General features: G+C 41.7%; 1 protein-coding gene across 15 annotated transcripts in view; it reads right to left on the reverse strand.

Annotated features, from left to right (window-relative positions):
- The window catches only part of RBMS3 (RNA binding motif single stranded interacting protein 3), a 1,420,870-nt gene that overhangs the window by 128,754 nt on the left and 1,269,558 nt on the right, over positions 1 to 22,558 (reverse strand). For all 15 annotated transcript variants that reach the window (XM_072650014.1, XM_072650009.1, XM_072650015.1 and 12 more), the window contains 2 exons: positions 12,000 to 12,046; positions 2,817 to 2,913 (listed from right to left, as the gene is read on the reverse strand). In XM_072650014.1, coding sequence (XP_072506115.1) covers positions 2,817 to 2,913; positions 12,000 to 12,046 — 144 coding nt within the window. The remainder of the gene's footprint in view (positions 1 to 2,816; positions 2,914 to 11,999; positions 12,047 to 22,558) is intronic.

The following is a 22,558-nucleotide window of genomic DNA, read 5'->3' on the forward strand; positions in this document are numbered from 1 at the left end:
TGTGGTGGAGGCAGAGGATTGGGCATGGCATATTTCCCATGGAGCTGTACATGTCCACAGCTTGGCTCCAGGAGGGGTGGCACATGTGCCCTGGTCCTTTGCTAAAGACCATAAATAACCACGGTCCCTAATTCTCCATGGTGGGAATAGATGGGTCGATAGAGGGCTATACCAGCTTGGACTCACAAGTGAATCAGGATAAGTTACCACATTGTGGAATATAAAACTCAGAGAGATACCATTTCTCATCTGTTTTTCAAGGCAGCCCCATTTTGGGGACATAGCCAATGCCTGCTCCATCATGGATTTTCTGACAGGGTGGGAAGGGTTAAGTCTGATGGGATATATAATGTTCCACACCCACAATCCTCCACCTCTGCAAAGAAGGGAGGGAGATACATTTTATCTTTTCTAGATCTATCAATCTAGATTCTATATTCTCTCTCTCTCTCTCTCTCTCTCTCTCTCTCTCTCTCTCTCTCTCTCTCTCTCTCTCTCTCTCTCTTTCTCTCTCAAGCCTCCTTAGTACTTGGTTGATATGATAAAGTCACACAGAAACTGGAGATTTAATCTTTAGGAATCAGCTACCTTTGCTCAGGATGACAAAGTCTTGGGCATAACCTGGGTTTAGGCAAAATATTCAGACTTCTCTTATGACAGTGGGAAGCATCAACAACAGTGATGGCATGCCCTATGTAAATTCTACTTTTTTTCCTTTTGGGCCCCTGAGGACAGCACCAGTGAAGTGAGTCAGTTTACAGGAGCAAATCGTCATGTAGAAGAACATGGAAGACATTTTGACATTGAACTCATGCTGGAGAGATGCTTTATGTGCTTTGGACACAGAAAAGACACCAGCAGAAGTAACTGGTGATGCATTACACATAGCTACTTTTTCTTTGGAGATTAGGAAGCTGGGGTTATAAGTCCACTTAGGGAAGGTGCCACATGGGACCATTTTATGTAGTAATAGCCTCAGAGTGCCCAGCTGGGGTACATCATGGATGGTCTTGGTCAATTTCAGAACAAAAATGTGCACATTGTCCGACTCATAGAAAACAAATTTGTGTGACACCTGTACATACTTTCTTTGGTCCCAAGGAAAGACAATAGAAGCACAGTCACCCCAGGGTCATGCAGTGCCAATAAAGGCTCCTCCATTCATGCACAAAAATTTATGGAGAATGTAAGCTCTGTAAATAAATACAAGACTTGATCTGAAGAGTGGGTGTGGGGAATTAGTCAGAGGAGAAAAAAATTAGTTCTGTATTTGAGGGTCTAATACTCCAGAATAGCTGGAATGTGATGGAGGGAGATCAGGATGGAGCATAGCTTGACTGCATTAGAGAACAATCTGCTCTATCACAAGGACAGATCTATGAGGGTACAGGGTGAACACTTTCCCCTGTCTTCAGAACCCACATGCACACATGTGCAGGCACATAGTTTAAAACAGTGCAGACTTTCCTCTTAGAATTGCTATGAATATTCTTATGAGGATAGGTAGGGCTGTTTAGGAAATAAACATAGGTCAGGAGGACAAGGCAAGCATAGATAGGTCAGATATCTAGGGCCATGGAAGGATAAGATAATAAGAAGGACTTAAAAAAATTCCAAGGGGAATTTTTCTTCTTGAACTTAGTTTTTCTTCTGCATTAAGAATTAAACAGATGGCCCACCTAATCTAGGGCATCAAGGAGGTGACATATCCTTACCTTCCCATTCCTAGAACCTCTGTGGTCCTGGTTGACTATTTTAGAACAGAGTAGAAGGGTAGAAGAAAGTTGGGAAATGACCTTCTAGCAATTGGACACTGAGTCCTACCCTGAAGAAATGGGTTAGTAGCCACTCAATAATTCTTACCAGACAAACCATGGCAAAGAGAGGTTGAGATGACATGTCACAGAGTAAAGGGAAAATGGCTCGAAACAATCCCTTTACGACCCATCCCATCTGGTCTTGTCCCAACCTCCCTCCCCCACCAGCTGATAAATGGTAATATGCACACCTGTAAATGATTTATGAGTACTAGAAAACTCGTAAAAGTCACACGTGCCACTACATGCATGTTTTGACCTTGAAGTTAACATTGAGCATGAAGTCAGAAAGAATGTATCGCTTAACAAGTTCAGACATACATGCCCCTTCTCTCAACGTTGTTACAAAATGTCTCTCTTATCATCCACTACCACCCACTCCTTTTGGCAAGGAAAAAGTTGGAAATCTGTTCGTCTCACATTTGGCGATGCCTTGGGCCCTGTGAGCTGGAAGTAAAGTTCGGTTCCACATTTTACTCCATATCAAATACCACTTTCTAGGACTACAACTGCAAATTAACCCTTCTTTGCCTGCCTCAGCTCCCAGGGTCATTAAAATATATTAAACTTGGTATTTTCTTTTTTATTAGAGTATGGACAATAATGCTTTTATGAAAGGGGTAAGCACTATTATAATGATACATTCAGTGAAGGCAGAGCTAGAAAAACCAAACGAATGATGAAGTAATAACAGATAAATAATAAAATATGATCTTAAACAGGAGAATTGTTAGAGGGTGTCAACAGAAGCAGAAACAGGAAGACTGAGAATTAAATGAAAAAGATGAGAATTCCCCTTGAAGTCCTCACCCAAGGAGGAATTTGGGCTGCTAGGAGTTAAGGACTGCGATGCGTGGGAGATAAGGGACGACTGAAGTGGACAAGGACACTTGAAATTTTGGCTTCCTTATTATATTCATTCTGTCTCTGTCCATTTGGAAATCTTTCCTTTTTATCAAGTGAGACCCCCCCCTGGAGATGCAAGTGAGGCTGACATACCTGATATGTGGACACAGGGGAAGCAGCAATGAATGGCGTGATAGATGTCTGTGGAATCATGCGGTTTGTTGCAATACTGTACGGTGAGGAATAAAATCTGCAAACAGAAAGAACAAAGGGAGATTCGTGAAGCACCTGCACTGCTGGTCCCTGTCTCCTGCCCTGCCCTCCTCTGTGGGAACCTCAGGCAACAGGTGTGTGAATGGGGAAAGGGGTCTAACCATTGGCTGCAGGAAGATGATCTTGGGGTCCTTTTGACTTGGATCATCCAAAATCTCATAATCAGAGAATAAAATAGTCTTTAACCAATTTTTTAAAAGCCAAGAGACTCTGGGGATTGATTTTTTAAGCAAAAATCAACAATTACAACAGGACCCCAAAGCAAGAGAAAGTTGCTCTGCCTGATTCCAACTCCCAGAATAAACTCCTCACCTCTAATCTCATCACCCTGTTGGGAACTCAAACCTCAATTAACAACACTTGTTTCAGTCTCCTCTCCCCTCAGATTAGAGAACTGGAGGACAGAGCACCAAACTCCTCCCAACGTTTTCCTTTATGGGGGTGGGGTGCAGACCCTGGAGTCTCAGTCACTCCACTCTCTATCTCCTGTTCTCACTTTCAGGAACAAACTACCCCCTAGACTCCTCCCACTTCTTTGCTGGTTCCTTTTGTGTGTCGTCTCCCTCCACTACATTGTAAACTCCTTGAAGGCAGGGATTTTCTTTCTGTTATCCCTAAGGCTTAGCCCTGTACCTGGCACATACTAGGCACTCAATAAATGGTTATTGGATTGGATTGCTTTATTGTGCTCTCCCACCAGAAGGTGAGGAGGAGAAAACAATCAATTCTTCCTCTGTTAAATCAAATGAGATAACACATAAAACACTTTACAAATCTTAAAGTGCCATATATATGTGTAAGCTACTATCAGCTCTTATAATGATGATTTGAGTACAGACACAAGAGTGGAGATAGGGTATTGATGCAAACTTGTGACTCTGCTGCACTCGGTACTGCCCTCCCCCGCCAACTTCCCAATCCCTGTTCATGTTGTCAGATACTGCCATTGAGGTCACTTGTGCACCTTTCTCTGTGACTCCTCTCCATCCCATTTTCCCAACAACAGGGTGCCAATGTGGTAACCCGCTGCCAGCCTACCTTTCCCGTCTTACTATTATCTAGGATTCCCCCTCCACATATTCAGTGCTATGGTCAAAAAACAGATATGCATTATACATCCTATTTTTGCTCACACTATTTCCTATGGAATAATGTACTTCATCTTTTCCTTCCTGGTGACCACCACACTCTGGTCATTGTCCTTATCTCCCTCCAACTGGAAACTTGAGCTCTGCCCCTGGGTCCCCCAGCTGAGATGGGGCAGTTTTGACATGATTTTGCTGGGTCCATAGCATCTCTTCCAGGTAGTCTTCTCATCATGCCTGTGTACATGTGTGTATGAGCACGGGTGAAAGAGCACTAGGAAGGAGGTGCATGTGCCTCTGATGGGGTGCTTGGGCCCCAATTCTAAAATTACATTTCTCTCTAGCCTCAAAATACTATCCCAGGCAGTTTCTCCCCAGCCCAAGGACACAGCCTGCCCCCAACAACAACTGTTATCTCTCTGATAAAACAGCCAGTTGTACCTATAGAACTTATTAGTCTGAACCAGCTGTGTGCTGGCTGAACTGGCTGTGCATTGAGTCCTAATGACATTTACTACTCACTGACCAATCATATGTGACCTAGACTTAGACATACGTATACTCCCTTACCTTTATCTCGTCTAACAAGACATTGATGAGAGCAATCTGTTATTCTGGAGTCAGCCCTGACCGTTGGCCAACTTAGTGACATTTCAGGCCTAAAGTCACACTGCACTCCAAGTAGCCCCTCCTTGGGCTATTTCCTGATGAATTCTGGGTAAAATGCCTGTGCAGTAGATACCAAAAGTGCATGATCCTTTAAGAACTAATCACTCTTTAACCATTCCCTAATCCCTCCCCAAAACACCTAGTTAGCATATTTGGCACATGTTTCCTATTTCCTTGATCAATAACAATCTTCTTCCCTGGACATCTCACAGTACTTTGCTTTGTAATAATAATGACAAGATTTATATGGCGCTAACTTTATTCCAGGCATGATGCTAAGTACCTTGTAATTATGATCTCATTTGATCCTCACAACAATCCTGGGAGGTGATATACTTGTCTCTTCTTAAAAATGTTATCTTATGTTTAGCAAACTTCCTATAATACTTGTCTGCCATTGACCCATTATCAGATCTTTTCCTCCTATCAGATGGTAAGCTCCTTCAGGACAGGGATGATGTCTTAGCTACACTTCCTAACCTTCTCCTCACTCCTCACCCAGGCCTAGCACAGACCTCCATACATATCAGGCATTCAGAGGTTGTTGGACTTCTCAAAGAAGACCAAAATGACATCACTATGTCGGGGTCAAGGTACAATGTGTCTGACTGGAGCTGATCAGATCAATACAAGCTCAGAAGGCTATTGTACCACAGTTCGGGCACACATAGTCCATGTGGACATTTGGAGTGAAGGTTTTTCTACATTTGTACATCTCACTTTGCTTTTGAGCTACTGCAATTCTGCCTTACTTACAGAGCACAGCACCTCTTTAATGTAGGCACACCATGTGGGAGAGTGAGTGTTGACTAAATTCAGTTCTATTTTATAAAGAGAGGCATCACTGATACAGTAGTTCATTGACCTTGGAGCTAAGAACATCTAAGTTTAAACCCTGCCTTTAACATGCCCATGCGACTATGGTCAAGTCACCTAACTTCTTATGAGCCTCAGTTTCCTCAGGTGCAGAATGGGAATAAAGTAGAGATGAGATGATGGATACAAAGTGCTTTACATACTTTAAGTATTATGGAAATATTAGATTTTAATGATACAAAGTGACAGTATGACCGGGTGGATAAAGACCTGACCTCAGTAATAGGCATACCTCATTTCAAGTCACTCCTAGGACTATATTACTCTGGTCAAGTCACTTACCTTCCCAATACTCCAGGCAGATCTCAAAGCCAATACTTGGCAGAGAAGTGGCCAATCAATCTATATATTGACAGAGAGAATTCCCTCACTTAGGAGTGACCTATATTTATGAAATCACAAGTCCAGTTCTTATCACTCTCTTATAAATAGCAGTTATACTTACAAATCTCTCTAGCCACTGAAAAGCTGAGCTTTGGAGTCTAGAAAAGTCTTTGAATTTTTCTAAGGAGGAATGTGGAAAGGGAGTGGCCAAAGGGAGAGGCAGGTCATGTCTTAATAAGTACCAGAGGTGTTGATGCTTCTGACTAGTTAGTATAGAGGGTCCCCTCCATCCCACATCAATCAATAGCCCTGGGAAAAGGAAATTAACAATAGTCAGAGAAAACAGCTGCTCAGCAAGGATTTTCTGCCTTTGTTTTCCCTTAGTGAGGGGTCTGAGCCTTTAGGAAGCTCTCGTACTGGTGGAATTTTAAATCAGTCTTTTTTAATGCCTCATGTTTCAGTGAAAACCCAAAGTAGGTCAGTCAAAACAACCTGAGGGTTGGAAAGGAAGGGGCTTCCATTGAGGAGGATGATAAAGAAGGAGAACAGGGAACTTGGAAAAAGGAGAGAATCATTCCCTAAAGGCAGAGGCTCTCTTTTTTCTACCCCATACTATTAGAAATGAGAGTAAGCAGCACAATGAGGCTCATAGGAGAGGGAACAAAGGGCCCCAGAATCATGGGTTTACTGCCAGAAGGGACCTTAGAAGGCATCAAGCTTGACTCTCTCATTTTACAAATGAAGCAACTGAGGCACAGAGGTTAACTGACTTGCCCAAGACCAAACAGGTAGTAAATATCAGCTCAGGATTCAAACATGGGTCTTCCTAACTCCATGTCCACCATTCTATCTACTATACTTTGCTGTCTTTAGGAAGCTTCTGTTGCACAGTGCTAGGCACAGAGGAACTCACATATACTTGGTGACTAATATAATAATTACAGGAGCATAGATTTAGGGCTGGCAGTGATGTAAGCAGTCTGTTTGTGTAAATGTCTTATTTTGTAGATCCATCTCACTTTGCCTTATACCAAGGGACCTCCCATGACTTGTTAGGGATTAGTTCCTTGCATATCATGTGTTAGAATAGTTCAGGAAACACAACCCTTTGCTTAAAAAAAAAGTCTTGAATTTATACCATCCTCCCATGGTAATAAACTTGACATATTATTTTGGAGGCAAGGAATGTAACAGTGCTCTTTGTTTCATGGCAGGTAACCTCTTCCCAGGGATGACCTTGTCCATACACCACAAACTTCCCACTTGCCCCAAGCTGGGCCCAGAGACTTTTGTCTGGGTCAAATGCCCTGCTGCACCTGAAGTAAGGTCATTCATTGCTAAGCCTATCACTAATCATATTTCACCTTGGATGGTCTATTTTGTAAAGTACGCCAATTGGTGTCTCATAAATGAAAGCCGTCAGGAACAGATTGACAGGCAGAGTTTACAGGACACTCTATGGGGAAACTTGATAACAGAAACATAAATAAAGCATAGCTGTAAAATGATACTAGGAAAGGAACCCTGGAGAGAAACGTTAATGCATTTTTGTTCTCCTTGCTCTAATCCTATCCATCAGACAAGTAATGGCATTCCACACTCTCTGGCAAGTTCAAACATTGCCACTTGAGGCAAAAGAGTCATTTTGATGGAAAAACATGCTGGGGTGAAGCACCTCACTGTGCTATCTTGATCCCCTAATTCCAAGTCTTGGAAATAAGCCCTTCCTAAGTCCAAACATACACTAGCCAAATTTTCAGGAAATGCTTGCTTAAGCCAAGGCATGAAGGACAGCTATTTCAGCAGCAGCCTAGTAGGCAAGTTATCTGAAGAAAATAAACAGAACCAGACTTCCGTGAGGCTGTGGAAAAAATGGGATCCTCAGTCTCTCTCCTTTCCCCCATGCCCACACCATTTATCCGCCCCGGTTTTGAAAGCACTTTCACACAGGTATCAAATGAAGAATTATCCACCCACACAGATAAAACTCTGAAAGCACATGGCTCCTTGCTTCATGGGATAGGAGAGAGAGAAGATTGACAGGACTCTTTACCTCAAACAACCAAGCTAGTGTAAGTGGGAATGCAGGATACTATCTTTTTGGATGGGGAAGTACTTAATGTGCCCTGCAGATACTATTACTGGGAGCTGAGACTGAGTCCTGCCTGGCACTTGATGGTCTATTTCTCCAGGAAGAGATTTTTCTCCTGTGACATACGCAAATGCACAAAGTTTCATGATTTTTGTCAGCTTCCTGGTGTAGCACTTCCTCCCTAAAGCAGATGGCAACCCATGTCACTAGGATAATCAAGGTCAAAGATGATGAGTGGCAAGGAACCTCCGAGGCCATTTAATACAACCCCTCCCCACCCCACCCCCATTTTACAGGTGGGGAAACTGAGCCTGAGTAAGGTTAAGTGACTTGTCCAACTCACCTTGGTAGTAAGCATCAGGATTAGAATCCAGTACAGAGGTACTGAATCCAAAGCTAGTGATCTTTCCACTGCACTAAGTCTGAGGACTATAGATATTAAATGACTTAGCAAGGGCCACAGAACGAATTGTTTCACAGGTTTTGAACCAGGGAATTATTAATTCTGAGACCAGCCATGGTCTTTATGCCATGCTGTCTCCCTATAGTAGCAGAGAGCTCTATCTATAGCTAACATACACACATACACACAAACACACACACATATACATGCACATAGAGAGAGGGAAAGGAAGGAGAAAGAGAGAAAGAGAGAGAGAACATGTCATGTCATTTGATCTTCACAAACAACCTGGTGGGTCGGTGCCATGACTATTATTCCCATTTTACAGATGAAGAAATTTGAGCAAAGGCAGCTCATGTCAGTTGCCCAGGGTCACACAGCCAGGAGGTGTCCAATGCAGCGCATGTGTTCAGGTTTTCCTCACTATAAACCCAGAGCTTAGTCCAGCAGGCTATCCATCTACACACTTTCCCACCCACCTAGCTACCCATATATCTATTACTCAAAATGCTTAATGCTATGGCATCAAAGACTTAACTAGAACAGACAATGTAGAAGATTACAAGGGTTTCTTTGGGGAACTCTGAATGTTAAGGAAATGCAAGAAAGTGCCTTGGTTCCCTGGACTTTAGGAAGAATGCCCTCCAGAAATCCACAGACTCCAGGCTGAGGTCCTTAATAGAACATTATTTTGTGCACAGAAATGTTTTCTTTGGGGGATTTGGCAGTCGGTAGCAATATGGTAAAATCTTTTTGCACTGACAATAAAAATAGCATGAATATGTCAATAACCCCAGGGTAGAGTGTCTCCTCTAGCAAAGAAACTGCACCAAATTCTGTTTACACATGGAAATAAACATCCTGGGTTCCTGTCTCATGTCCATGGGCAACACTGTAAAAGTCAGCATCCTGAATACTAACCCGAGGGTAACACAACAGCCCAGTATTAATGAGGCATCCATCATGTTTACTGTAATTCCAGAGTATCCTTAATACAGGATTTAGTCCCAGTGTTATAAGATAAAGGCTTTTCTGTTACCTAATATCAAATACCCACATAAAAGACCTCAGATTGCAGGCACACAGTACACAGGCAAGCTGCTCAACTTGGGTTCTTGCTCAAGAATAAACAGATGGTAAATAATTAACATGGCACAGGATCCTCTTAGAACTGAGTCCCATAGTTTTCACCTTTATAACATCTCTCAATATGTTTCCTCTTCTCCTCTGGCCCTGCCCCCACCCTGGTTAAGGTCCTTATCACCTCACACCTGGACTATGATAATAGCCTGTTGTTGGTGAGTCAGCCTTTTTCCTCATTAGAGTCCTTCAATCAACTGTCATAGAAATCTCCTTAAGTGGAGACCTGACCAAGTCATCCCTCCTACCCCAAACAATCAACCTTCAGCATCAAATCTTCTGGTTAATGTTCAGTGTCCTTGATTATTTCCCTCCCCCCCACACATACCTTCCAAGTCTTCTCAAATCTTACTTCTATCTCCTACTTCCTAATTCAGCAACTCAGGACCCTTTGCTGTTTCTCACATAAACACTCCATTTCCTACCTGGCCATCCCCCATACCTGTGAGTCTCTCCCTTCTTATCTCCACTTTTTGCCCTCCCTGTCTTCTTTTACCTTCTTCACCTGACATCCTACTGTCTAATGGAAATCTTTTCCAATCCCTTCTCATCTTAGTACACTTAGTCAGCTAGGTGGCTTGGTGAATAGACAGCCAGACCTGGAGTTAGGAAAACCTGGGTTCACATCTGACCTCAGACACTTAAAGATTGTGGGACCCTGACCAAGTGACTTGACCTCAGTTTCCCGAACTCAGTGGGGATAATAATAGCACCTACCTGCCAGGATTGATGTGGCAATCCAATGAGATACTATCTGTAAAGTGCTGAGCCCAGTGCCTGGCATACAGTACATTTTTAATGAATGCTAGTCAATTGACACCAGTTCTGCTGACGTTAACTCCAACTACGTTAACTCCTATTATCCATGAGCCTTGTGCTTTAGCCAGCTTTCTCTATGCATTATCCTAAACATACAATGTGAATTCTGATTTTCATTCCTCTCCATGTACCATCCTCATTGCTTGCAGTATTAACTGGTTTCCTTCTTATTGATCTTTCAAGGATCAACCCTAGTCTCCCCTCCTTCATACCTTCCAAAGTCACTCCATCTATACTTAAGCTAGTTTTCAAAATTAAGTTCTATACTTTTTACTTCCTCTAGCACTTGTCCCATGACATCTTATGTAGCAGTAGTTAGCATACTTGTGTCTATAAGGAAGTTGGAAGCACTGGGAGGCCAGAAGATCCCTTATATTTCTGCATCCCATATTCTGAAATGTAACATTATGCCAAGCCCAGTGCCTTACACAAAGAAGTCCTTAGTAAGTACTTGGTGAATGAATGAATCAGCATCATTCACTTTCCCCCACACAATCATAGAGTCTTAGAGCTGGAAGGGACCTCAAGGGTCACCTGAGGCCAACCCTCTCATTTTATCATTAAAAAACTGAGTCTCAGAGAGGGAAAGTGACTTCATTAGGTCACAAAGTTGGCTGATACTCAAATCCAGTTCATGTGACTTCAAGTCTGGTGTTCTCTCAACCATACTATTCCTGTTTCCCTTAATGGGACTGGTTTTATTTTCCCTATAACTATACTTGGTGCTTCAATATCCATAGAAAGTATTTCTCTTTGTCCTCTTAAGGTACAGCAAATGTTTCTCCTATTCTGGCTTCTGAAAGGTAAAGAACTATTGTAAGTCAATAGGAGGGACAAAACTAAAGAAGAAAGCTTAATTGTATTGATAATATCATTTGCAATTATGAAGTTAACTTGTTTCTCATAACCCTCTAACTTACAAACAATCTTTGGTTCAGAGTAAAGTGGCAGGAAAAGAAAGAGAAGCATTCGAACTAACCACAGCTGGGGGAATCTGGGCACTGAATAATAATATTAACAACCAGAACAATAATAAAACTAGTTAACATCTACACAGTGCAAAGTGCTTAAAATATGGTAACTCATACGATCCCCCTAATATCCCTGTGAAGTAGGTGCCATTATTACCCCCATTTTATAGATGAAGAAACTGAGGCAGAGAGGGATTAAATGTCACATAGCCAGTAAGTGTCAAAGGAAGGATTTGAGTTCAGGTCTTCTTCACTCCAAATCTAGCACATAAATTGAGAACAATTAAATGAAAGACCATGAGGGTATTAGCAGTCACTACTTGTTACCTATATGGAAAATGCCCTCAGCCTAGATAGCCCTTTTTCTCATGTCCTCTACTGCCACCTACATAGCTTCAAATCAGAGAGATGGTGTAAGTTTAATGGGCTTAGGAAATATCAGATTCAGGGGATATGGGAGGTCATTTTAAAGGATACTTCAAAGGAAAAAAAAGCAAAGGACAAAAACAGTAGTAAGTGTCCTGCCTAGGGTTTCCTGTGGCTATCCTGGGGTGAGCAGAGATGGATGGAAGAGAAAAGAAAAGTGTTTTACATATTTTTCTTCATAATATTTTGAGAGTTTTAGAAGATCTTAGAAAACATCAACAAAAGTTATTTTAAAACAGAAAACATGGCACTACTTACCCATTCTGTATAGCAGCTGTGGGGTCATAGGTCAATGCCATGCCAGGCTGGATATAGTTGGGAAGAAGAAAAAAACAGATTAAAAAAATCTTATTATCATGTCCAAATCATTCTCTCTCTCTCTCTCTCTCTCTCTCTCTCTCTCTCTCTCTCTCTCACTCTCTCTCTCTCTCTCCATCTCTTTCTCTTTCTGTGTGTTTGTGTGAGTATGTGTGTATTTCTCCCCCTCTTTCCTTCATCTGATTTAAGATAACTTTCCTTCTAAGATTAATACCTCATCGGGGCTTTTAGGTCAGAATTTTTGCTCCATACTCTCATAGCTTCCACCCCTAAACAGGTGATGGGAAGTTTATTGCATTTATAATGACATGCCAAGAGAAAGAAATGGAGCTTTTTTTGATTTTCTTTTCTACTTCATAAATTGGCACCTATCTCATCTGGTATCCTCACTACCTCTCATCCATGTCAAGGAAGCCTAGCCCATGTTTTTCACTATGAAAAATGCAATCCTGAATCTGTATGGTCAGGAGAAAACTTTGAGAATCTATTTAACATGCATCAGACCATATATGAAGAAAAAATGCTAAGAAAATGATTTTTTAAAGGAATTAGAGAGTTCTACGAAAAGATAATATGACAGAGCTCTTCTCCACTAGGATCCTGCTTCCATTTAACTCTTAGTGGCTGGAGGGGAAGGTCTTTTGTACCCGACATGATGATGAGGATGATGATGAGGATGATGATGGTACTGATTCCAGGACTATGGTCTAATCAGCATGACAGAACCTGAGCTCTGCTTCTGAGGTAAGGGTAACCCCAGAGAAAGTCACAAGGAATAGGCCTAACAAAGGTCCTGAATTAACATTTCACTGCCAGAGATATAGATCCCAGGTTTAGAGTTGGCCAGGATATCAGAAGATTATGCATCCAACCTCCTCATTCGACAGAAGAGGAAACCAAGTCCCAGAGAAGATGAGCAGTGATTAAAGTCGTGGATCTAGAGTCAAGAGAGACCTCACAGGCCATCCAGTCCAACTCCACCATTTTTCAGATAACTGGACAGGCCCAGAAAGGTTAGGTGACTATTGGGATCAAAGATTTACAGTTTAAAGAGAACTCCAGGATCCTTTTGTTCAACCCCCTCATTTTTTATAGGAAGGAATGACTACTAGGCTGGAAAGACCTTAGATTTTATAGATGAGGAAACAGACCAAAAGAGGTGAGGTCACTCTCTATTGGGCTTAAGGTCTAGACTCTAGAAGAAGCCTCTACCAGTCTCATTTTGCCCATGATGGTTAGTTGGGGCAAGCATCAGGAAAGAGTTGAGAATGACAAACAAATGGAGACCTGAAGATGTTAAATTACCATTTGGATCATAGATGGAGCGAAGAAGGACCCCTTTACATATGAGGAAACAGAGGCCTAGAGACATTGACTATTAGGGCCCTAGATCTCAGAGCTCATTGAATCAAGCTTCCTTATTTTATGGAAGAGAAAACTGAGGTTCAGAGGAGTTAAGTGACTATTAGGATCGAGACCTAAAGTCTAGAGGCCATCGCATCAAGTTCCCTTATTTTCTAATAATAGATGAGGAAACAGAGTCTCAGCTGAGTTAAGACTCATACAAGGTTACACAGCTAACAAGAGCCAAACTGGGGTAAGACTCAAGTCTCTGGCTTCCATACCTAGCTCTATTCCCCTGAACCATTCTGGTTCCCAGTAAGTCTGCCAGGGCAGGATTATCCTGGGTACCCTGCCAGGGTAGCCCACTTTTATGAATGAGAAATGAACATTACAATTTTTTTATAATTGTCTAAATTTTCTTTAGGTTTGAAGTTGGCATACATATTGTTATTCTTATTTTTTAATTCATTCTGTTTATTGAATTTGAAATGCTTTTCTGAGGAAATGGAGTGTATTTTGTTTTTTGGGAGGAGGGACTTCTGAGGTCTACTCTTTTTCTCCAAGAAGACAAATAGAAAAATTAAAAAGCAGGCAAAAAATAGCCTTATTGTTTGCTTTTCAGCATGGCTAAGGGATATCTTCCTGTTGGGCTGGGTGGGCTCTTTTGAATCTGTGCATTGATAAAATGAAAATTGTCTGGCTCCAAAGCACGTAGCCCCAAGCCAGTCCAGCTCGCAACATGACGCACATACTATAAATGGGCCTGCTCTAAATGGGGAACAGAGTTGGGGGTTTCCCTTCAATATCTTCTTGGATTCCACCATATAATTATCAGGATCACAGATTTAGAGCTGGATGGGACCGTTGAGGCTCTTTCACTTTACAAATGAGGAAACGGAGGCTGAAAGGGTTTAAATGGCAGCTGAAGGAAGGATGAACAGGAGTAGAAAGAGAATGGACATTGGGAGACCAATTGGGGGCAGATACAAAGGTGACAGTTGTATGAATGAAGAGAAATTTATGAAGATTAAAAGAAAACTAAATTTGAAAACAGATTAGTTACTTGGGGTGAGCATCAGGGTTGAGTATGACCCTGAGCTTGCAAGCTTTGGTATCTGAGAGGATGGAGATGCTTGCTAATTAAAAAGAATGTTGGGCAACTGAGAAGTTTGCGGGAAAACATGAGTTCTAGTGTGAACTATTTCGAGTTTGAAATATCTATGGAATATCCAATTCAAGATGTCCAAACGCAGTGAGAGATTCAGGATTAGAAGTCGGGAGAATCCCTAGGGCTGGATATATATATCTGAGAATCATCATTGAGATTGGAGCTCAGGAGATAACCAAGTGAAATAATATGGAGCAAAAAGAGATGGGGGCCCTAGAGAGAGTCTTGAGGGATGCCTGAAGTTAGGGGCCTGTCCTGTATGAAGATGTAGTAAAGGTCACTGAGAAGGAAGGCAGGTTGGAGGAGAACTGAATGAGAACAGTCTTATGGAAACCTGGAGTGGTGAGAGTATCAAGGGAAGAGGTTGATTGACAGTGTTACAATCTTCAGAGAAGTCAAGAAGGAGAAGACTCGAGGGAAGGCCATTACATTTTACAATTTAGAGATCACTGGTGATTTTGGAGAGAGCGGTATCAGTGTAATAATGAGGTCTGATGCAAAGCTTGAAAAACTCCTGTGGATGAGTAAACAGCAAATCAATTAGTGAGATATAAAAGGATTGCCAGGGCATCTAGGTGGTATGGTAGATACAGGGCTGGGCCTCAATTCAGGAAGGCGAGTTCAAATCCAGCCTCAGGCACTTACTAGCTTCATGACACTGGGCAAGTCACTAAACCCTTTTTACCTCAGTTTCTAACATCTATAAAATGAACTGGAGAAGGAAATGGCAAACTACTCTAGTATCTTTGCCAAGAAAACTCTAAATGGAGTCAGAAAGAGTCAGACATGACGGAATAAGAACAAAATGATTGCCTAGTTTCAAGGAAGGACCAGATCAGAGAGCATGTAAGATAAATCTGTAGTGGGCTGCATCAGCACAATTCCGTAGTTTTCTCTTGCTGTAATCAACAACACATGAATAGGAGTAAAATGGTGAAATAGTGGGAGTAGCCTAAAGGTTTGGCAAGGAATGATGGTTGATAAGTATTTGAGAGTAGAAAATGGTGTGGAGTTGAAATGGTATACAAAGGTGTCAAGGGAAAGAAGGAAGGAATGTGTAACCATTGAATGGTGGATGACCAGTAAAACAGGTGAGGATGCAGAAGGAATGGAGGTTAAAGTAGAGATGAAAAATTGACTTAGGGGACATCACACAAAAGGAAAGATGGAATAGTAAAAGATTATCATGAGATAACATAATTTTGGAGGTTCAGAGGGAGGGGAGAGTGAGGATATTTTTTTTTCCTTTTTATACCAAGATCTTATAATTTCTTTGCCTTCCTTTGAGCCTACAGATTGTTACCCAGATCAGAAATATTCTTCAGGGCTACAAGTCTATATCCCAGCATGTCATCATAATAGTGTTCCACTCTAAGTTATCATCATAATTATTTCACCTTCTCCGTTTTCATAGCTAACATTTCTATAGCATTCTGATTTTGGGGAAGCTCTTTATACACACAATTTCACTTGAGCCTAACAACATCCTTGTCAAGAAAATGCCCTTCCCATTTCACAGAGAATAAATCTGTAGCTTGGAGGAGTTAATTAACACATTCAAGTGAGTAAGGAACCAAATCACAAAGGCAGAAAACTGCCTGGCAGATTTAAGGAATAGAGAGGACACTGGTTTGGCCAGAACAGAGGGTTTATGTAGGGGAATGATGGGTCAATCAGGTTGGAAAATAGAATGAGGCAACTGTGGAAGGCCTTGAACGCCAGACTGAGGGATCTTATCTATTAAATCACGTGGAGGCCTTAAAGATTTTCAAGCAAGGTTTGAAGCAGTGTTTTAGGAAGATTGGTTGGCAGCAGTGTGTGTGTGTGTGTGTGAAGAATTGTGGGAGTGATGTTACGGAGGGAGAAATACCAAGGAGCAAATGGTAGCAATTCCTGAAATGCCCTGTAGTGTTGAGGGTCTGTGCATGGAGAGTGGCAGAGGAAAGAGAAGCAGAAGAATAAACGTAAGAGAGATCACCATGGGAAGACGCAAGACCTGTTGCTTGACTGACAGAATGTGGAGTGGGGTAGAAAAGGGAAGTAAAAAGACATCTCAGTTTTTCTGCCAGGGAGGCTGTAAGAATGATGTTCACAGCTTAGAAAGAGGACAGTGAGTAGAAGGAGCTGATCTGAAGGGGTGATGATAAGCTTAGATTTCAACATGGTGAGTGGAGGGTGTCAAGGGCACATCAGAAAGATGCCTCGTAGGCAGTGACAGATGAGAGATGGAGCTCAGGGCTAGAGATGTCAATTTCTGAGTCATTCCTGAAAGGGTAATAGTAAAAGTCATAAGAATGAATCAGATCTCTGCCTGAGACAGCCTAGAAAGAAAAAAATAATCTGAATGTTTAGAGAGGGGGTTGATTTTGAGGGTCCCCCATGTTTAGGGATATGAGATGAGGAAATAAAAAGAGCAGAGGAAATGGAGAAGCAGCAGCTGGAGAGATGGAAGGAGAAGTGGGGATACATACTGGCATTGGGATAGATTCCTTCTGAAATGTTCCACACTCCCAAAGGGATTAGTGACCTTCTTTCCATTGCTTGCATGCGATGCTCCATCTTCTATCCTTTATAGACATGGAAGTCACTCCCAGCTCACTCCCCCCCTATAGAATTTCTCTCTCTCTTATACTATACCTTGTATTTAACTGCTTTGAATTTATCCAAGGGTATTTTGTTCATATTTATTACATATGCACTTGTATCTACCTTGCGATCTCCCCATTGGAATATGAACTCCTTGAAAGTAGGAATGGTTTCATTCTTTGTCTTTCATTCCCAAGTTCCTAGCATGGTGCCAGGCAGATATTACATGCCCAACAAATGGTAACAGCAGTGTTTACAGAGAGCTTTTAAGATTTTCAAAGTGCTTTACAAATATTATTCCACTTTGTCCTCCATAGAACCTTAGGTGCTACTATTATTCCCATTTTGCAGAAGAGAAAACTGATTAAGTGACTCAAGGTCACATAGCTGATAGATATGTCTGAGGTTGGATTTGAACTCTTCTTCCTGCCTCTAGTTTCAGCACTCTTACCAACTGTGTTATACAATTGCCTAAGAGAATGAGACAGAGAGAGAAAGAGACAGACAGAGAGAGAGAGAGAGAGAGAGAGAGAGAGGAAGAGAGATTTTAAAGAGAATCAGAAGGGAAGAAAAATGAGTTAGGAGAACTCTGAAGTCCATCCATGAATTTCAATTTAAAGTCAAGAGCAAGAGGAAGGACCTCAGGAAGTTGAATAGACCCTAGGTTATGGATTTATGTAAATACATAAATGGCCCAAGATAGGAAGGCAGGGATCGGCTATATTTTACATGTTATTCAGTCATTTTTAGTCCTATCTGATTCTTCATGACCCCATTTTCTTGGCAAAGATACTGGAGTGGTCTGCCATTTCCTTCTCTGGCTCATTTTATAGATGAAGAAACTGAGGCAAACAGGGTTAAGTGACTTGCTCAGGGTCACACAGCTAGTAAGTGTCTGAGGGCAGATTTGAACTAATAAAGATGAGTCTTCCTGGTTTCATGTTTGGCTATCCACTGCACTATCGAGCTGCTCAGGATCTGAGCTGCATCTTTGAAGAATGTACCCACATTAATGATAGGTCCTAATGGGGTTAGAGGATCATAAATGTACAGCTTGAAAGGACCTTAATAAGATTCTTCCAAATCAAGCCTCTCCTTTTACAGATGAAGAAACTAAGACCCAGGGAAGTTAACTGACTTGCCCAACATCCCACAGGAAAATGAGTTTAGGAGGCAAGGAAGTGCTTACTCACACACCACAAGCCAAGTTAAGCTACTTATTCAAAGTCGTACAACAATCATTCTAAATGTTTTCTTTAAATAGCCAGAGCTGATGGTGCCCAATTAGGTGGTCAGTTCTGGGACAAGGCAGGTATGTGCTAAAGGGCGCTATTTTTTTTTAATTTTTTTTTTATTTAACTTTTAACATTCATTTTCACAAAATTTTAGGTTCCAAATTTTCTCCCCTTTTGTCCCCTACCCCCACCCCAAAACACCAAGCATTCTAATTGCCGCTGTCACCAATCTGCTCTCTCTTCTATCATCCCTCTCTGCCCTTGTCTCCATCTTCTCTTTTGTCCTGTAGGGCCAGATAGCTTCTATACCCCTTTACCTGTATTTCTTATTTCCTAGTGGCAAGAACAGTACTCGACAGTTGATCCTAACACTTTGAGTTCCAACTTCTCTTCCTCCCTCCCTCCCTACCCCTTCCCTTTGGAAGGCAAGCAATTCAATATAGGCCAAATCTGTGTAGTTTTGCAAATGACTTCCATAATAGTTGTGTTGTATAGGACTAACTACATTTCCCTCCATCCTATCCTGTCCCCCATTACTTCTATTCTCTCTTTTGATCCTGTCCCTCCCCATGAGTGTTGACCTCAAATTGCTCCCTCCTCCTCATGCCCTCCCTTCCATCATCCCCCCCACCCTGCTTATCCCCTTATTCCCCACTTTCCTGTATTGTAAGATAGGTTTTCATACCAAAATGAATGTGCATTTTATTCCTTCCTTTAGTCGAATGTGATGAGAGTAAGCTTCATGTTTTTTCTCACCTCCCCTCTTTTTCCCTCCACTAAAAAAGTCTTTTGCTTGCCTCTTTTATGAGAGATAATTTGCCCCATTCCATTTCTCCCTTTCTCCTCCCAATATATTTCTCTCTCACTGCTTGATTTCATTTTTGTAAGATATGATCCCATCCTCTTCAATTCACTCTGTGCACTCTGTCTCTATGTGTGTGTGCGTGTGCGTGTGCATGTGTGTGTGTGTAATCCCACCCAGTACCCAGATACTGAAAAGTTTCAAGAGTTACAAATATTGTCTTTCCATGTAGGAATGTAAACAGTTCAACTTTAGTAAGTCCTTTATGACTTCTCTTTACTGTTTACCTTTTCATGCTTCTCTTCATTCTTGTGTTTGAAAGTCCAATTTTCTTTTCAGCTCTGGTCTTTTCATCAAGAATGCTTGAAAGTCCTCTATTTCATTGAAAGACCAATTTTTCCCCTGAAGTATTATATTCAGTTTTGCTGGGTAGGTGATTCTTGGTTTTAGTCCTAGTTCCTTTGACTTCTGGAATATCATATTCCATGCCCTTCAATCCCTTAATGTAGAAGCTGCTAGATCTTGTGTTATCCTGATTGTATTTCCACAGTACTTGAATTGTTTCTTTCTAGCTGCTTGCAATATTTTCTCCTTGACCTGGGAATTCTGGAATTTGGCCACAATGTTCCTAGGAGTTTCTCTTTTTGGATCTTTTTCAGGTGGTGATCAGTGGATTCTTTCAATATTTATTTTGCCTTCTGGTTCTAGAATATCAGGGCAGTTTTCCTTGATAATTTCATGAAAGATGATGTCTAGGCTCTTTTTCTGATCATGGCTTTCAGGTAGTCCCATAATTTTTAAATTGTCTCTCCTGGACCTATTTTCCAGGTCAGTTGTTTTTCCAATGAGATATTTCACACTATCTTCCATTTTTTCATTCTTTTGGTTTTGTTTTGTGATTTCTTGGTTTCTCATAAAGTCATTGGCCTCCATCTGTTCCATTCTAATTTTTAAAGAACTATTTTCTTCAGTGAGCTTTTGAACCTCCTTTTCCATTTGGCTAATTCTGCTTTTGAAAGCATTCTTCTCCTCATTGGCTTTTTGAACCTCTTTTGCCAATTGAGTTAGCCTATTTTTCAAGGTGTTATTTTCCTCAGAATTTTTTTGGGTCTCCTTTAGCAGGGTGTTTACTTGTTTATCATGCTTTACTTGCATGTCTCTCATTTCTCTTCCCAGTTTTTCCTCCACCTCTCTAACTTGATTTTCAAAATCCTTTTTGAGCTCTTCCATGGCCTGAGCCCATGGAATATTTCTTTTGGATGTTTGGGATACAGAAGCCTTGATTTCTACATCTTTCTCTGATGGTAAGCATTGTTCTTCCTCATCAGAAAGGAAGGGAGGAAATACCTGTTCACCAAGAAAGTAACCTTCTATAGTCTTATTATTTTTTCCCTTTTCTGGGCATTTTCCCAGCCAGTGACTTGACTTCTGAATATTCTCTTCACACCCACTTCTCCTCCAGATCTGCCCAGCCAACACTTGGGGTCTGAGATTCAAATGCTGCTTCCCAGCCTCAGGGCTTTGGGCGGGGGCGGGGCTGCTATTCAGTGTGAGATTAAGTTCAGGTGCTCAGGTGGGGGCAGGGCTGCCTCACGGGCTCAGTTCCCTCAGGGGGTTTATGCAGAGACCTTCAACAATGGATCCAGGCTCCTGCCTGCTTGGGGAGCCCTGGTCTGCTCCCACCTCTGCTGTTGCTTCCCAAGGGGGCCTGAGTTATGGGGGCACCCCACTCCCCTCTCGGCAAGCTGAGAAGACCCTCTCACCAACCTTTGGGGCCCGTGGGTGGAGGGACCCGCGTGGCTGCTGGAGATTCTGTCCCTGAAGCCTGCTCGGATCTGCTCATCTTGGTGCCATGTGGCCAAGGCAGGGCTGCACTCGGCTCCAGGTCCACAGCTCAATGGACCTTTTGCGAGAGGTTTTCAGGGCTCTCTGGAACAGAAATCTCATCTGCTTTGTTGTTCTGTGGCTTCTGTTGCTCCAGAATTTGTTGGGAGTTCTTTTTTACAGATATTTTGTGGACTGTGGGTTCGGAGCTAGTGTATGTGTGTCTTTCTACTCTGCCATCTTGGCTCCGCCCCTAAAGGGTGTTATTTTTGACACAACTTTACATGTTGAGATATTCTGCCACTGCTGGGCTTGGTTGCATGTGTAGTATGGCTTTGATTTAAATTTACAATCTTAATATGATCTTAATACAGATTTTGTCTACAATTTCCTTTTGTTTCTTCTTGGGAAAGCATGGAGGAAATGGATTTTTGTCCCCTATTTATCCCTCTCTACCTTGAGCTGGTGCCATGAAATCACTGTTATGTAATTACCAAGCATGTGGCCTGTTTACAAACTCCAGAGTCTCACAAAGAGGAAAATCCCTTGGAACAAAGTGAAACTGTCACAATGCACGTGCAGAAAAGTGATTTTTAATCCTCTTTTCTTGAGCGAGTACTAGGCAGAACAATGTTTTTCCTAAATTCAACTTCAGTTTTCTAAGCATAGAAGATATTTAGGGTTGATTTTAAGATGGGGTAAAAATGTGTGTGGGTGTGTGTGTGAGTGTGTGTGTTGCTTTTTCTTAATGTGTAGATGGATAAGAGGTGATAAAGGTTTAGGTTTCAGCTGACAAGGCATCAAGACATGATGGAGGAAGGAATGGACCTCTGTATTACAGAATGGCACAATTTCAGGCTTTGAAAGGACCTCAGAGACAATCTATTCAAACCACTCTCCAAAAAAGAATCTTTTCATAACCTATTTAAACAGTCATCCACATAGCCATCCTCTGTCCAAAGAGCATAGGAGCATACATAGAGACAGAGCTGGAAGGGACCATGGAGGTCAACCTCTGTATCTTCCTGAACTACAGAAAAGTTGAGTGATTTCTTCAAAGCCACATTGTAAATCATTGCCTGAGATGACTTTGAACCCAGATTTTCCTGACTCTAAATACAGTACTCTATCCATACCATTAGTGAAGAGTCTCCCATCCTACTTCTGAATAACTTCCATGTCGAGCCTAGGTCAAGTCAACAAGTATTTATGAAGTGCCTCCTATGCGTTAGGCATGGTGTAAAGTGATGGCGAATACAAATAGTTATTCTTAGTTTAAGTACCAATTGTTAAACCTATTATTTTTAAACAGAATCTGAGTCAGAAGGGAATCTTAAATTGCCACCCAAGCCAACTCATACCAGAAAGTAGTCTCCACTCAAACATACCTGATAGATAAGTAAAATCTCTGCTTGAGTAGCTCCAGGGAGGGATGGGGGGACTCACTATCCATTTAGACAGCCTAGTGGAATCACTAATCCGACTTCACTTTGGAATAGCTCTCATCTGATTTTTTAGTGTCAAGCAAACATTTGTCTCT

This window comes from Notamacropus eugenii, chromosome 3, assembly GCF_028372415.1.
Source record: "Notamacropus eugenii isolate mMacEug1 chromosome 3, mMacEug1.pri_v2, whole genome shotgun sequence".
Taxonomy (NCBI): Eukaryota; Metazoa; Chordata; class Mammalia; order Diprotodontia; family Macropodidae; genus Notamacropus; species Notamacropus eugenii.